This window comes from Diadema antillarum, unplaced genomic scaffold (assembly GCF_040938485.1).
Source record: "Diadema antillarum isolate AM-2024a unplaced genomic scaffold, OU_Dant_1.0 seq00000288_RagTag, whole genome shotgun sequence".
NCBI lineage: Eukaryota > Metazoa > Echinodermata > Echinoidea > Diadematoida > Diadematidae > Diadema > Diadema antillarum.
Window position 1 is genome coordinate 428,854 of NW_027271315.1, and position 13,765 is coordinate 442,618.

The 13,765-nt window shown below is 39.8% G+C and overlaps 1 protein-coding gene across 1 annotated transcript in view; it reads right to left on the reverse strand.

The window, feature by feature from the left end:
• The window catches only part of LOC139730064 (integrin alpha-8-like), a 113,370-nt gene that overhangs the window by 25,368 nt on the left and 74,237 nt on the right, over positions 1-13,765 (reverse strand). The window contains exons 8-12 of the mRNA XM_071640975.1: positions 10,479-10,567; positions 7,878-7,984; positions 7,122-7,224; positions 5,320-5,422; positions 4,513-4,610 (exon numbers count right to left, since the gene is read on the reverse strand). Coding sequence (XP_071497076.1) covers positions 4,513-4,610; positions 5,320-5,422; positions 7,122-7,224; positions 7,878-7,984; positions 10,479-10,567 — 500 coding nt within the window. The remainder of the gene's footprint in view (positions 1-4,512; positions 4,611-5,319; positions 5,423-7,121; positions 7,225-7,877; positions 7,985-10,478; positions 10,568-13,765) is intronic.

Below are 13,765 nucleotides of genomic sequence, written 5' to 3' on the forward strand. Positions count from 1 at the left end.
TTAACATCGATTATACTGGTTCAAATTTTTACATTGGTTGTTTCCATCCCTAACTCACATTTTACAACTATTTTGAAGCACTAATGCTGGGTTTTTGTTTCATCTGCAAATGGTAAATTATGCCTTTAAACCCCCCCCCCCCCCCCCTGTATTCGATGGCTCGAGTACAGATTTGGGTCTATGGCAATTTCTGCTTTTATTCTTGGTTTGCTCGCTGATTTTTTTTTATTTTCAGGTTGACCACAAACGTGGCCCATCTTTCTTCTTTGCTGCCACAAACAATTCAGAGAGCTGCTGCTTTGAGCCATCCACAGACAAAAAGCAAAATCAAAAAGCAAAGGTTGACTAAAGAATGAATTGTTTTCATTGGTTAAAAGACAATAAAAAAGACCATGCAAGACTTTCAAATTCTCAACTTTTGCGCCCATCGCATAACACTCTGTTTGGAACACAAAATTCATACAAAATACAGAGAAACAAAGATGACTGATAAAACTGAGTGATCCATAACAGATGATAGTTGAGATTATTGAATCCCTCACGAATCAAAACCACTGTAATACACTACCGGTTCGACGCTAAAATATGCCTCCACATAGAAATATACAATGTAAATACAGTTGTCGCATTCCTTGTTCAGCTACTCCTGTGGCTCAAGATGACGAAAATTTCCACAAGAAGTACATACTCTTGTGTACCCTATTCCTCCTACAAAAAACAGGTTATTCAAAGATATTTGCCCTATGCCTGCCATATTTGAACATTCCTAAACTAATTAATAACTTTCACTGGAAGTCTACACCTATTTCCTGCCAGGGGTCTGGGCAGGAAAGGGGAATACAACCCGATTCTTTCCTTCTCTCGAGTTTTTCCCCCTTCTTTGAGCGATCGGGAGACCGATAACAAGCCAATCTAGCTTGAGACATTGCAGAGGTACAAAAGTAAATATAACCCCGGGCCCACAGGCCCTGAACTGTGGAAGGGGGGTGAGAGAGATTTTTAAAAATCAAGTCAAGAGGTAAGGCATTGTTTCACGCTTAGAAACAGCTCAGGAGGATTTCACATTTCTGGGCTAGACTGCAGACACGTTTTCCTCTGTGTGACAAATTCAACACATCGAGGAACTCATTCTGGTGCATTTTAATGAAGTTCAGATTGATTCAACCCGATTTAGGATACCTTTTTTTTTCTTCATGGCTGTACGATGGTACAACATGTGCAGCAATTACCTTCATTCTTGCCCACATATCATGGGCTTGTTCAACTATTTGCCTATCAGCTTTGAAAATTGTCCCTTTTGTTCATTGAATGTGGGAAGAAAAATTGGCACAAATTTTAATAAACAGCTTCCAGTATAATCCCATTCAAAAATGACAAATGAAAACCATATCCCATTCTTGCAAAACAACATGTTAATTTGGGGGTTTGTTTTTCAGTATCAGCTGCTTTTCTGCATCAGACATCTAGAATGCAAAAGCTACCCTCCCCCCCCCAAAAAAAAAAAAAAAAAATCTGATTATTTTTCATAGTGGATCCTCAAAACAAAACAAATAATCTGGAATGTATGTACAGAGCGATGAATGAATACAGATGGAAACTGGAGATGAAGAGGAAGACTTCAATTATCTGCATGTTTACAAAATAGTTTGGGGGCACTCTTACACGCAGAGAAGACTGTCAAAAGTTCAAGTCTTGTGACCATCTCACTAGAAATCTAGTCACCGGAAAATTTGATACTGCTGAGTAACAGACGATTCCGAACAATGTCATTCAAGGAGTAAACAGAAACCGAAAATCGCAACCCAAACACCCCCGCTAGAACAAGTGAACCCCCTTCCCCCGCACTTTGCTTGAGAAATTTTACACCCATCTTCATAATTTGACAAATCCTTCCACTTTTGTGGCCAGGTAGGGCAGGCAGACGGATGCAGTCTCAGTCTAAATGCAAGGACGCTTCCTACTTGAGATGTATGCCACTGATAAACCAAGGACCTCAGACCGTTCTGTTCATCTACAAATGGCTGGGTGGTCTTAGACCAAGGGTCACCACTGACAAAGAACCTGCAAGCAAATTATTTTTCACTTTTACAGTCTGACCTCTCCTTTCTGGACATGTCGGAACCGGCGCTCCTCCAGATAATAAGGGATTTGACCGGATACGGGAGACTCAATGTCTAATACATGCAGCTGCCTACCCAATGTGGTAGCTTTGTGTACACCTATCAAATTTGTGTGAACATGTCACATCCTTGTTTAATAGATGGTCTGCAAGTTCGGAAAACTGTGTTAATTTGCTCAATGGATAGATCGCCCGTACCATGCCCTGATTTAATGAAAAGTTTTCTGTCCAAGTTCTGTGGTGATTTGGGGGTAGAGAATGTCTGAATGCATGTTATTTAGATGAAAATTATATTGAAATGTATATTAATTATATTGGGAATTATATGTACTATATGTGAGTTTGTGTAGGAATTCCCCCTTTTCCCGGTAATTATTAGATTGAAAAAATAAAAAATAAAAAATTACGCCGAGATTGCGTCTGGATAAAGGGAGGATGGAAAGGAGAGGAAGGACTGTACTATTTTCTGTTAACTTGTCGTTGAAAAGATGTTTTCCTTTGTTTGTTTGTTTGTTTGTTTGTTTTTTCAGCTTACTTTAGGTGTATCTCACACACTACTTCTCAAATCAAACATAGGTTATTACCCCCCTCACTTTCAATATATTACTGTATATGTACGCCATATATTTAGCTAGTCTAATTTTCATAAATCGGGACTTCCCGACAATTTCGCAAGTGGTTAAATTCCTAATAGGGGAGTTTAGCAATGATTCAAGAAAAGCACAATGGATGCATGCATGGTCCAGATCAGAGTTTATATTTTCACATGTTGTTAAAGGGGATGGCTAGTAACTGATCAGTGGGAATAAGTGGGAATGCTGGGGGATGATTTCTCCAATCTTTGTGGGATTCACTTAAGAGTACATTATATATCTACTGTTGTGTGAAAATTATTTGCTTCAGAATGGTCTCATATTCAAGTAATGTGCAGTTTAATGTTTCCAGGTTAGCATGCCTGGTCAGTGACGGGGCATTAAACTGCACATTACTTGAATATGAGACCGTTCTGAAGCAAATAATTTTCACACATCAATAGATATATAATGTACTCTTAAATGAACCCCAAAAGGATTGGAACAATCATCCCCCAGCATTCCCACTGATTCCCACTGATCAGTTACTAGCCATCCCCTTTAGATTTGCGAAAAGCACCCGACTTGCTGAATTCTGGAAAATAAAAATCTTGCAAAATGTATGGTGAATCCAGTACAAAGGTGCAGACTGAATTTGGGCATGAAAGCATGTATGATGTTTCAAGAGATGTGCATGCTAAACACAAATGATATCATTATTTATCTTGCAGCAGCATGAAATGAAGCCATATGAGGGGGTGTGGATGCTTTGCTGAGTTATTTTTCATATTTGTTGTTGTTGTGTTTTCAAAACCAAATTTGAACCTACTGCTGTATTGACCGATTCTGTGACGCGCTATGTGTATTTTTGGCATGGGCACCGCCATTACTCGGTGTCTCAGCCGACCCCCCCCCCCCCTTCCCACTCCCCACCCCTCTCCCTACATTAGCACGCGCGCAGAATGAAAAACTGCTTTAGCCAATAGGCGTCTCGTACTGAGCGCGCGAATGTTTGCTTAGTGCGCGAACCTTTGTTACAAGTGCGTGATAAACATGTTGCCCGGGGTGGGGGAGAGCAGGGGGGGTCGGCTGAGACACCCACTATGGCTGCGCCCAGTGCCATGAAATGTCTGCTGCCCTCAACGAACCCGAATCGGTCAATACATACTTGTACATATTTGAACTCAAATAAACATGACACACGAAGCATCGGGAGTAAAAAATCTCTTACAAGATGTCGCCGAGTATTCCCTGGGAAATCGGGGAAAATAACAGGAAGCAGGCGGATCACTGGGCTAGGAAGCCATTTGATCATCCACATAACATGTCAAAATATTTGCACAGCTCTCTCTCTCTCCATCTACCTATTCACCTTTCTCTCTCTATTGATCTATTCATATCTCTCTCTCTATCTCCTTTTCTATCTCTCTCTCTCTCTATCTATCTATCTACTCTTTCTCTCTCTATCTAGCTAGCTATCTAGCTATATATTTTTCTTCCTCTCTCTCTCTCTCTCTCTTTCCAGCAGAACCTCTCCAGCCACTTGACATGTCGAGTATCCAGTAAAAACAGGAAAATTCATGTTATGGTTGGACATGCAGTACTAATTTCATCCTATAGTATCAAATGCTGTGGCATTTCTTCTACCCTTCCCCCCCCCCCCCCTTTAGAGTGTGTATATGGAATAAGATTTTAGTGCAGTTAGATTTTTAAAATGTTATCAGTTTCAACATGAGAGTAAGAATGACAGGTATGACAATGAATATTTATCAGTGTGTCAAACCGACACCATGACAAATCAATAGAAACCCCGAATCGTACCTGCGATGGTTCTGTCTGAAGTCCATTTGCGCTGCCGTGGAAAATGTACACCTTGCCGGTCTGGCCCTCGCCGTCATACGGGGCCCCCACCGCCACATCTACATACAGTGGAAGCAGGGCAGATAAGGGTAAAGAATGCTCACAAAAAAAAAAGGTACCTCCCTATCACTCCAGCACTGGAGACCTTTTAGGTGGTTACCCCACAGAATTCTGTAACATTATTCAAAAGTTCATTATGTACATTTGTACCTCTCATTGCATACCTTTGTACACAGATTTCTGTGCCAATATGTGACATGTCTCAGATAGTGATAGAGCTATGCCATCCCATTAGAGTTCTTCAAACACTCAAACACTGCCTTTTCTTCTTGAACTGTGTGCATAATATTCTGTTCTGCACAAATAGTCATCTTATTACCCTAGGTTCATCACCATTCTAAAGTATTGACCGATTCTGTGACGCGCTATGTGTATTTTTGGCATGCGCGCAGCCATACTGGGTGTATCATCCGCCCCCCCCCCCCCCCCCCCCGCACTCCCCCACCCCTCTCCCTACATTAGCACGCGCGCAGAATGAAAAACTGCTTTAGCCAATAGGCGTCTCGTACTGAGTGCGCGAATGCTTGCTAGTGCGCGAACCTTTGTTACAAGTGCGTGATAAACATGTTGCCCGGGGGGTGGGGGAGAGCAGGGGGGGTCGGCTGATACACACCATGGCTGCGCCCTGTGCCGTAAAATGTCTGCTGCCCTCAACGAACCCGAATCGGTCAATACACCACTAGAAACTGCTCGTTTACACTTTCTCACCGTTGAAGCCGTCCTGGTTGGAATCTCCAATGGAGGAGATGGAATACCCAAATCGAGCCCTGATTGCCTTCCCGGTGATCACTTGAGGCTCTGAAAATGAGTTCTGCAAGACAAATGATATAGAAAAATGCACTATTTAGGTAATAAACCCTCTCATAACCAAAGGAACACCTATTGTGAACACCAGCAATGGAATCATAAGACCACTGTACCTCAAAGGTTAAGACTTAGTACACAAAGGAGACAATTGAGAATGTTTGAGGACTGCTCACATTTGCAGTTTCCACAGGATAAAAAATAGACTCCAGTTTCTTCTCTTCTTTTAACCCACTTACAACGGGCTGATATGCTACAATAAGCATTTCCCATAGACATTTGCCCGAGTATACTGCGGACTCTTCCTAAATGGATTAATGTATCATCTGTGATCTGTTGAACTGGAGCCTGAAAACACTGCTGGCTTTAACTCTTTATGTGCCACGGTGGAAACCCCCTATGTGCCACTTTATTCTTAGACACAAAGGTAGTCATGCTTTGAGAAAGAATTCTGTTTTTCCAATTTGTATAACTTCTACAAATTTCTGTTAAGATGGGCATAATAGTAGGCAAAGTTAAAGAGGAATGCCAAACTTTGTTTCGATATAAATTGTATGACGTCTCCATTTTAATTTTTTTCTTTTGAATGACCAGTTGCTACATTACTGTAAATGCATGACTTTTGCACATTAAACGGTGACAGAAACTTAGAATGTACGAGCAAATCTAGTTGGGAACATCGTTTGATAGTCGATCACCACATAGAAAGCAAGCCGTATATGAGAGGAACAAAAGCACGGGAAAACGCTTTCATTGTGCCGCGGGATTAGCAGTGATTAGCGGTTTATCGATCGGTCTTGGCGGCTTTGTTTCTTGAGCAGAATATGCGAAGTTGGCACGCCGTCGACTGAGTCGGACGTGCGAACGTGGCACATAAAGAGTTAATAACCATCTAAAATTTGGTATCACTTTCAAAATTCTTCAGATTCCACTGCACTTTCCACTTGATATCATTATAACTTGTTTCACTTTATTTTCCAAAACCTACAAGAGAAAATGGTGTGAAAGCCAGGTACCAGACAAACACAGCATTGAGGGAATTGTCTTTGAAGATGGAGATAAGTCGGGGATGCTGGAGATTGAAAATTCACAACAGAAAGAAAACACAACAGGTCGGTACAAAAATAGCACACAGGGAAAGTACACTCTTCAGACTACTTGGAAAGTTTTTATAAGGCGCGATCAGACTGGCAAAAGATCAAGAAGTTTAAGATTGCAAAGTCTTCGCAATCTTTTGTCGTCCAGTCACACGGGCAGCCAAGCTTCTCGATCTTTGAATGGAGAAGTTTGGGTCACTAGTGCACGTGCGCAAGAAAAAAGAAAAGTTTTCTGATGGCTAGTCATTGTGATGTAACAAAGAACACCTGCGCATCACAATGGCCGCATACTTCGGAGGCACCGCCCGTAAACAGGTGGTGGACTGGTCACGTGACAAACTTCACGAAGTTTCAGTTTCGAGCGTTCACACTGGCAAAAGACCAAAAAGTTTGGCAGGGATGGGGAAATATCCCTCATTGGAGTGGAAAGTTTCGCAAGAAGTACGCCAAAGTTTGCTGTCACACTGGCAAAACGTCCAGATTTTCAAGATCGCGATCTTAAACTTCTGGATCTTTTGCCAGTCTGACCACACCTATAGTAGAGCTCCTTTTTTTCATTTTGTCTGCTGGCAAACTTCCCGCATAGCCAACTCCACTGCTAGTGCTTACATCATTCTGCTGCAAGTAGACATACACCTGGCCCGCCTCCCACTTCTCGCTGGTCGACCGCTTGTCCGTGTGCATCGGCGCCCCCACCAGCAGGTCGTCCAAGCTGCCACCACAGAGAGGAAGAGAATCAATTGCATGAATGAGTTATGGGGGAGCTATATGTTTCCAGTTGACTTCATTGGGAATAAAATCAAAACAAAAATCGCACGGCAGGGATACCAATCCTTAAAGATTAAAGAATTGATACTGGTGACAAAAAATGAATTTTTACACAGTCAAATGTCACATTTTGGTTCAAATATGGAAAAATTGCAATTAGTACACAAATTTCAGAAAAATAAAACCCCACACGTTTTAAAAATTCAATGAAATATTTCACTGTTTTGGATGAAGAATAATACATGCTAAAGCTCATAAAATCAAGCATACATCCTGGATGTTCTGTTACTGTGAAAATTTTTGGCAAAAAATAATGCAAAAAAAAAATTAAATAAACTGAAATATGTATGAAGGCTACAGGAGGTGAACCTTAACATGTTTTAATGAAACAATGGTATAACTCTAGCCACGCCCACATTTATGAAAATTAGATGAGGTGAGAATGCCTTTGCCATAGCAAGTCTCCCAAGGACTTGCTCACGAATCTGGACAAATTTTCTTTTTCCTGACCTGACTTAAAGTCAATGTCTAGCATGTTCATTCATCTACAGTTTAGTGGATAGAAAGAGGACTTAAATTGATAATCTCGCCCCTCACCCGTCTCCGTTGACATCTTCAGCTTCGACGCTGTTTCCAAAGTATGACACCAACTGCCCTCCTCTGACACTGGTGATGAGGGCGAGGCTTTGGTCGAATATTTCCACCTGATTGAGAGAAAGACCAAGGGAGACAGAGACAGAGGGAGAGAACAAAAATGGAAAAAGTCACCAAATATTTTGAGGGACATACAAGTGTTTGTGCAGGCAATGAAATTATCATTATACATTATTATCATTATCATCATCGTCATCATCATCATCATCATCATCATCATCGTCATCATCATCACTATCACTATCATCATCATCATCATCATCGTTATCATTATGATTATCATTATTACTACCATTACTACTATTATTTTCATTATTATTCTCATGCATGGCCTCTTGGTTATACACCTGTGGTGTATTCACAGGAGCAACACGGTAAGGTCGGTATGGATAAAGTTTGGGTTTTTGAACCACGAGGTCCAGGATTCAAATCTCATTCGGGTGATTGGTCAAGATGTGGTGGCCTATGATGTCCCGCTTGACCTCAATGGGTACCATGGAAACTCTGGGGCAACAATAATTACTGACAGGGCCCCAAGGAAGAGCTAAATTGTTTACCAATTTCGTTTTCATCACCATTACAATTATCACTCATTTTTATCATTACTGTTGCCATTGCTACATGTATTTTCATTATTTATCTTCTCAGCAACAAAAGATCAATTGGTTTGGTCGCCTCCCTAATCAATAAATAATAATGCTATATGGTATACAATGTTACACAATGAAACATAAGTATTGTAAAAGTGAACTGGAGAAACACACATAAGCACATCCAAATATTGTACTGACAGTAACATCTATACATATTAAACAGACATGTTTTATTGTGTGACTACATGTACTTGTATTCCCACAATCATAGATGCATACATTCACACAAGAACAACCAGGATTGCAAATGATTTTGAAATACACAATTATGTAGCATTTACAGCATACTGACTTTAATATCCTTAATTTTTGTCTATTCAAGTAACCTATCCTTCACCTCCATTGCACACAACATTAACAACAACAATGTAATCTTCTGTCTACAATCATAATTTCAAGAAAAATTCCTCAAGATACAGTCATATAAATAGGATTTTGGCCAGCATCCAGAGAATTTAAGTGCACCTTGGCACATACACAGATAAATATAGCCTGAAAATCCCTGAAGCATTTTGTCCACATCCTATTCTGTACTTGCAGCATCAGAAACATCATTATCTTTCTTGGAATTTCTTTCCTTTTTTTTTACTGTCTCCTCCTATTGTCTTTTGTGGTCAAGGACGTTGACATCATTGTTATATAATCCTCGGGAACATTGTGGTCCAGACTGATCTCTACTGTTTACAATCAGAATTATTGGCCACTTCCTGAAATCAGATACATCACAAAAACAAGGGCATATCAATTTCTCTGGCAGTGAGATCATGGATGGGTGTCACTGCACGAGGGAGAGAGAGGAAATGACATAGGGAGCAGAACTAGGCATGTCTTCACCAGTCCGAAATTCAAACTAGTGGGCTATTTTGCGGTCTAGGAAGATAGCTCGATATCACAAACGTGCATCTTCATCAGCTCGAAACCAGCCCGTTTGAGAAATTAGCCCAAAGTTGACACATGCATACTTTACATCATTACTCGCTTTGCTCGCTCAGCCACAGAACTCTATGTGCAGCCAGACCGCAGTGCCCGTACCTGTGTGGGCTTGAGCGCAGTTCAATCAGAAGCAATCCATGGTACAAGTATCAAGAAAGTTTTGGGCTAATTCACAAAATACAGTGTAACATGTTCTTTCACTAACAACCGTTAACCAAGATTCTGGTGAATATTTTCCTGATCAAATTTTTGTTTTAACATTGGGATAATTTACTATACAAACCACAAAATAGGGCGCTATTTCAAAACATCGGTCTGATGAAGAGAGGCCTACTGTAAGGTGCTCCCCTATCTGTGAACAGCATGATCAGTGCTGGCTACTACGCAGTAGCTGATAATGATAATTATCTCGATTGCAATTAGGATTCAAATCATCATTCGTTCACATGACAGAGGAAGGTCTTCACAGATTCTGCGGTTTTCAATTTCAGAGCAAGAACAGAGGTTTGGCTTCTTGCCAAGTTCATTCTTCAGCCATCTTTCTGCAGAAGTGATTGGAAAGTCACCATAATCCCCCCCCCCCCCCCCAACATGAATAGAGTTAAGTTATGTTCGCATGCTAGTTTCGTTGTTTAATTCTGGCGAAATGTGATTGAAAAACACCTCCAGACCATCACTGGAAACATAATTGTAATTAGGTTTCAAATCACCCTCTGCAATTCCAGTTTGCATTCACACTGCAAGTTTGCTTGATTTGAAACATGATTCTACATGTGGGCACCTAGTTCACTTTAATAAGTACAATGGGCACCTAGTTCACTTTAATAATTACAATCGTGTTACAAATTAATCTCAGTACGTGCGAATGCTCGGGCTGAAATCCGATGGCAATAAAATGCAGAGGAACTCGAAAATGGCACAGATGCAATGTCTACCATTCCAATCTCTCTACACTTACCAGTCCCATCAGGCTGTCCCCGCGTGGTGTTCCAACGACGTAATCGTCAACGCCGTCACCGTTGAAGTCACCGAGAGCAAGCGAGAAACCTGAAGTGGCACGAGAAAAAAAAATTGAAATGAAAGAATCCCTTTGCCATTAATGATCTGTGAATGACACAGGTGCAGCAACCTACACAAGAAATGCTGTGGGCAGCATCTTGATAAATTTGCAGCACACTTGATAGAAAAAGGGAATGTAAACTAGAACTATCGTGTAATCATTATAGCCAATCACTCTGACTTTTCTTCGGAATGATGAAACTCTTCGACCTTCTCACCTGTTTGTGATGTGTAAATAATCTGCACATTATCAATAATGATATTGATTAGGTCAATACATAATTAATTTGAAGAGACTATGAGCTTTTGAAATGGTGTTTTTATCAAAGCTCCTCATAATACACCATATTGCACATTGTTTGACCACACTACAATCTATTACCAAGTGATACTGGCATGTAATGCATTTCAGATTAGATTTGAAAGGTTTTTGCTGTAAATTTTGAACTGTTGATGGATTTTAAAAAAATGTGTTTTTAAAACCTCTCTAGTTTGTGAAATGCAAAGAGCTGACATATCACAGACTTTCATGATCCTAACTTGGCCTGCAGGCTATGGGCTGCATACCACAGTAATGCTTGTAGGAGTGTCTGTGATGAAAACAGAGCAATGCTTGTTTTATACCGGCATCTACACCAGCCTTGAGTTGAGAGGAGGCTTCCTGGGCATGTTCACCAATCAGATTTGCCTCACTGAATATGCAGAGTGCTGGTGTACAATGAAAAGAAAATGCTTACAAGGGCCTTGAAGCAAGACTAGCATGACTACAGAAGAAGTGGATTTAGAAAAAATGCTACAAGTAGGATTTCCTGGTGTCCATAATCGTCAGGAGAAACAACTTCAAAGCCACTATTTTATCATTTGCAGATGAAAAAACAAAAAACAAAAACAAAAACAACCCAGCTTTAGTGCTGAAAAAAAAGTTCGAAAACGTGACTTAAGAATAGAAACAACCAAGGTAAAATTGTTAATCAGTATAATCAATGTTAAGTATTGTTAACCCATTGAGGACAAGTCCCGAGTATACTTGGGCAGGTGTCTATGGGAAATGCGTGTTGTGACAAAATCAGTCCACCCTCAACGGGTTGAATACAGGCCCAGAAACGTGAAAAATAGTTTATTAAACTTGTTTCTAAAAATATTCATGTCCAGTTATGGTTTATGGAGAAAATTAGTAATATATCCTTACATTTGCTGCTTCATAGCCAGATTTTTATATGGTAGGATGCTTTGTGATACAACTGAACCACAGTTGTATGAATCAAATGTCATAATTTGAACATTTCTTTAAATCACTGCTACCAATGGTCACAGTGATTGTACAATTAAATAATAATGAATCAAATATTATACAGCAGGATGACAAATGCTTCTTTAAAGCTTATGTCAGGGATAACAAGATATTGAAAGTGAAATATCTAATCAACAGCACTTGGCGACAGCAAAAACTCATTTCCTTTTCCTTTTTTTTGAGAGAGAGAGAGAAAGTGGGGGAAACTTTTGAAGTGCCTACTTCTACTGGTGACATGGACTGAGTGCCACTATAATGAAACTCTTCTCAAGTGAAGCAGATATAACTCTCCATTGGCATTATACAATTATAAACATTGATCTAAATGTGGTGTCACTTTCCCACACGGACATATTACACTTTTAACATGCAATGTACAACATAGACATTCAGCTCAGTTTGCCCTTGATCATCACTTTTTCTGGTTTTTTATTTTGCTCTCCACTTGTACCAATCTGTGGAAGTTAAAACAACAAATTGTTGGAATAAAAGTGCTTTACAGAGTCTAAAATCAGAATATGCAAAGGAATGTTTAGCTGCACTGCCGGGATTTTACGCATCATATCTCTTGATTATATACAACTTATTAACAGCATATCAATCATAACAACATAACAGTGTATAGGAGGTGCAGAATACAGTGTGCTTAGAAATGTGTAGCAAGATGCTTTGAAGTTGCACACCGCAACACCTTTGCAATAAGTACACTTGTGTAGTGACTACAAGTGTACATATTGCAAAGGTGTTGCATTCATGAAACAATGAACTGAACACACCATTACATTTAAAGACTTGGGACCTAGAAGACAATTTTGCACGTGACTGAATGGGTGATCAAGGACCAATGTACCAGAATGAGAAATCAATATTTATATCATCTTTGCATAAGTCAGAGCCGATATTGCATGAATCAAAGAAGTAGCAAGTGTTCATGAACTCAGCAAGCGCTCGCACACAAGATGGGAAAGAATACATCAGTGTATTACTTCATGGCTACTAACAATGGTAGCTCATGAGAAATTGATACGTTGGTCTATTTGCGTTTCTTTCAATACGCTCTCATATTGCACCGTGAAAATGGAGCGGACAAGAATACACATTTTTTATGCACTACTGAATCATCCTATATGGATAATAAAGTTATTCCTTTTCTGATGTGAAGTTAGTGATTTCCTACTTTGGTTTGCAATATATGCAGACCATCTGCAATACAAGAGGCAACATTTTTGCCAGTCATTAATTCACCGGTCATCAGGCAACTTGCAAAAGATGTGAATATAAAAAACACAGTGAAATATACCATGCACACAGAACCAAGTCTGCTTCGACTGTATACCTGATCATCTCATTATTATCAAGCTTTAGAGCCTTTCATGCATTTTGAAATATCTGGGTGTCAACTTTAACTATCTACATTATATTCATCTGCCTATCATAGAACATGTGTGTATTCCTCTTTGAAGAACATTCTACAGTTCACAGGCCACAAGGTATTTATCAGGAGTCCACAGAGACAATAGCGATTTCAACTGGTGACTCACTCCCTACGTGCAAATATTTGATCACAGTGACACTTATTTTCATTTAACCATAATCAAATAAATAAAACACACAGATTTTTTCCCCCTAGATGAAGAGCTTGATCAAACAGCCATAAGGTTAAACATCAGTTTTCCAGTAGAAACAATGCTTGCAGTGATGTTTGCATATTATACATTGTTCTCCTTTAAATAATGATGTGAAAATATATATATTATGCTTTCTGTTTTGATAATAAGTAATTTCCTGAATCAAGGACCGTCCTAGAGAATGCTACCTCAGAACCACAGGATGCCATCCGCTAATCACTGCCACTAAAGAGAAGATTGATACCCAAAATCCTTTGTGGAGGATTT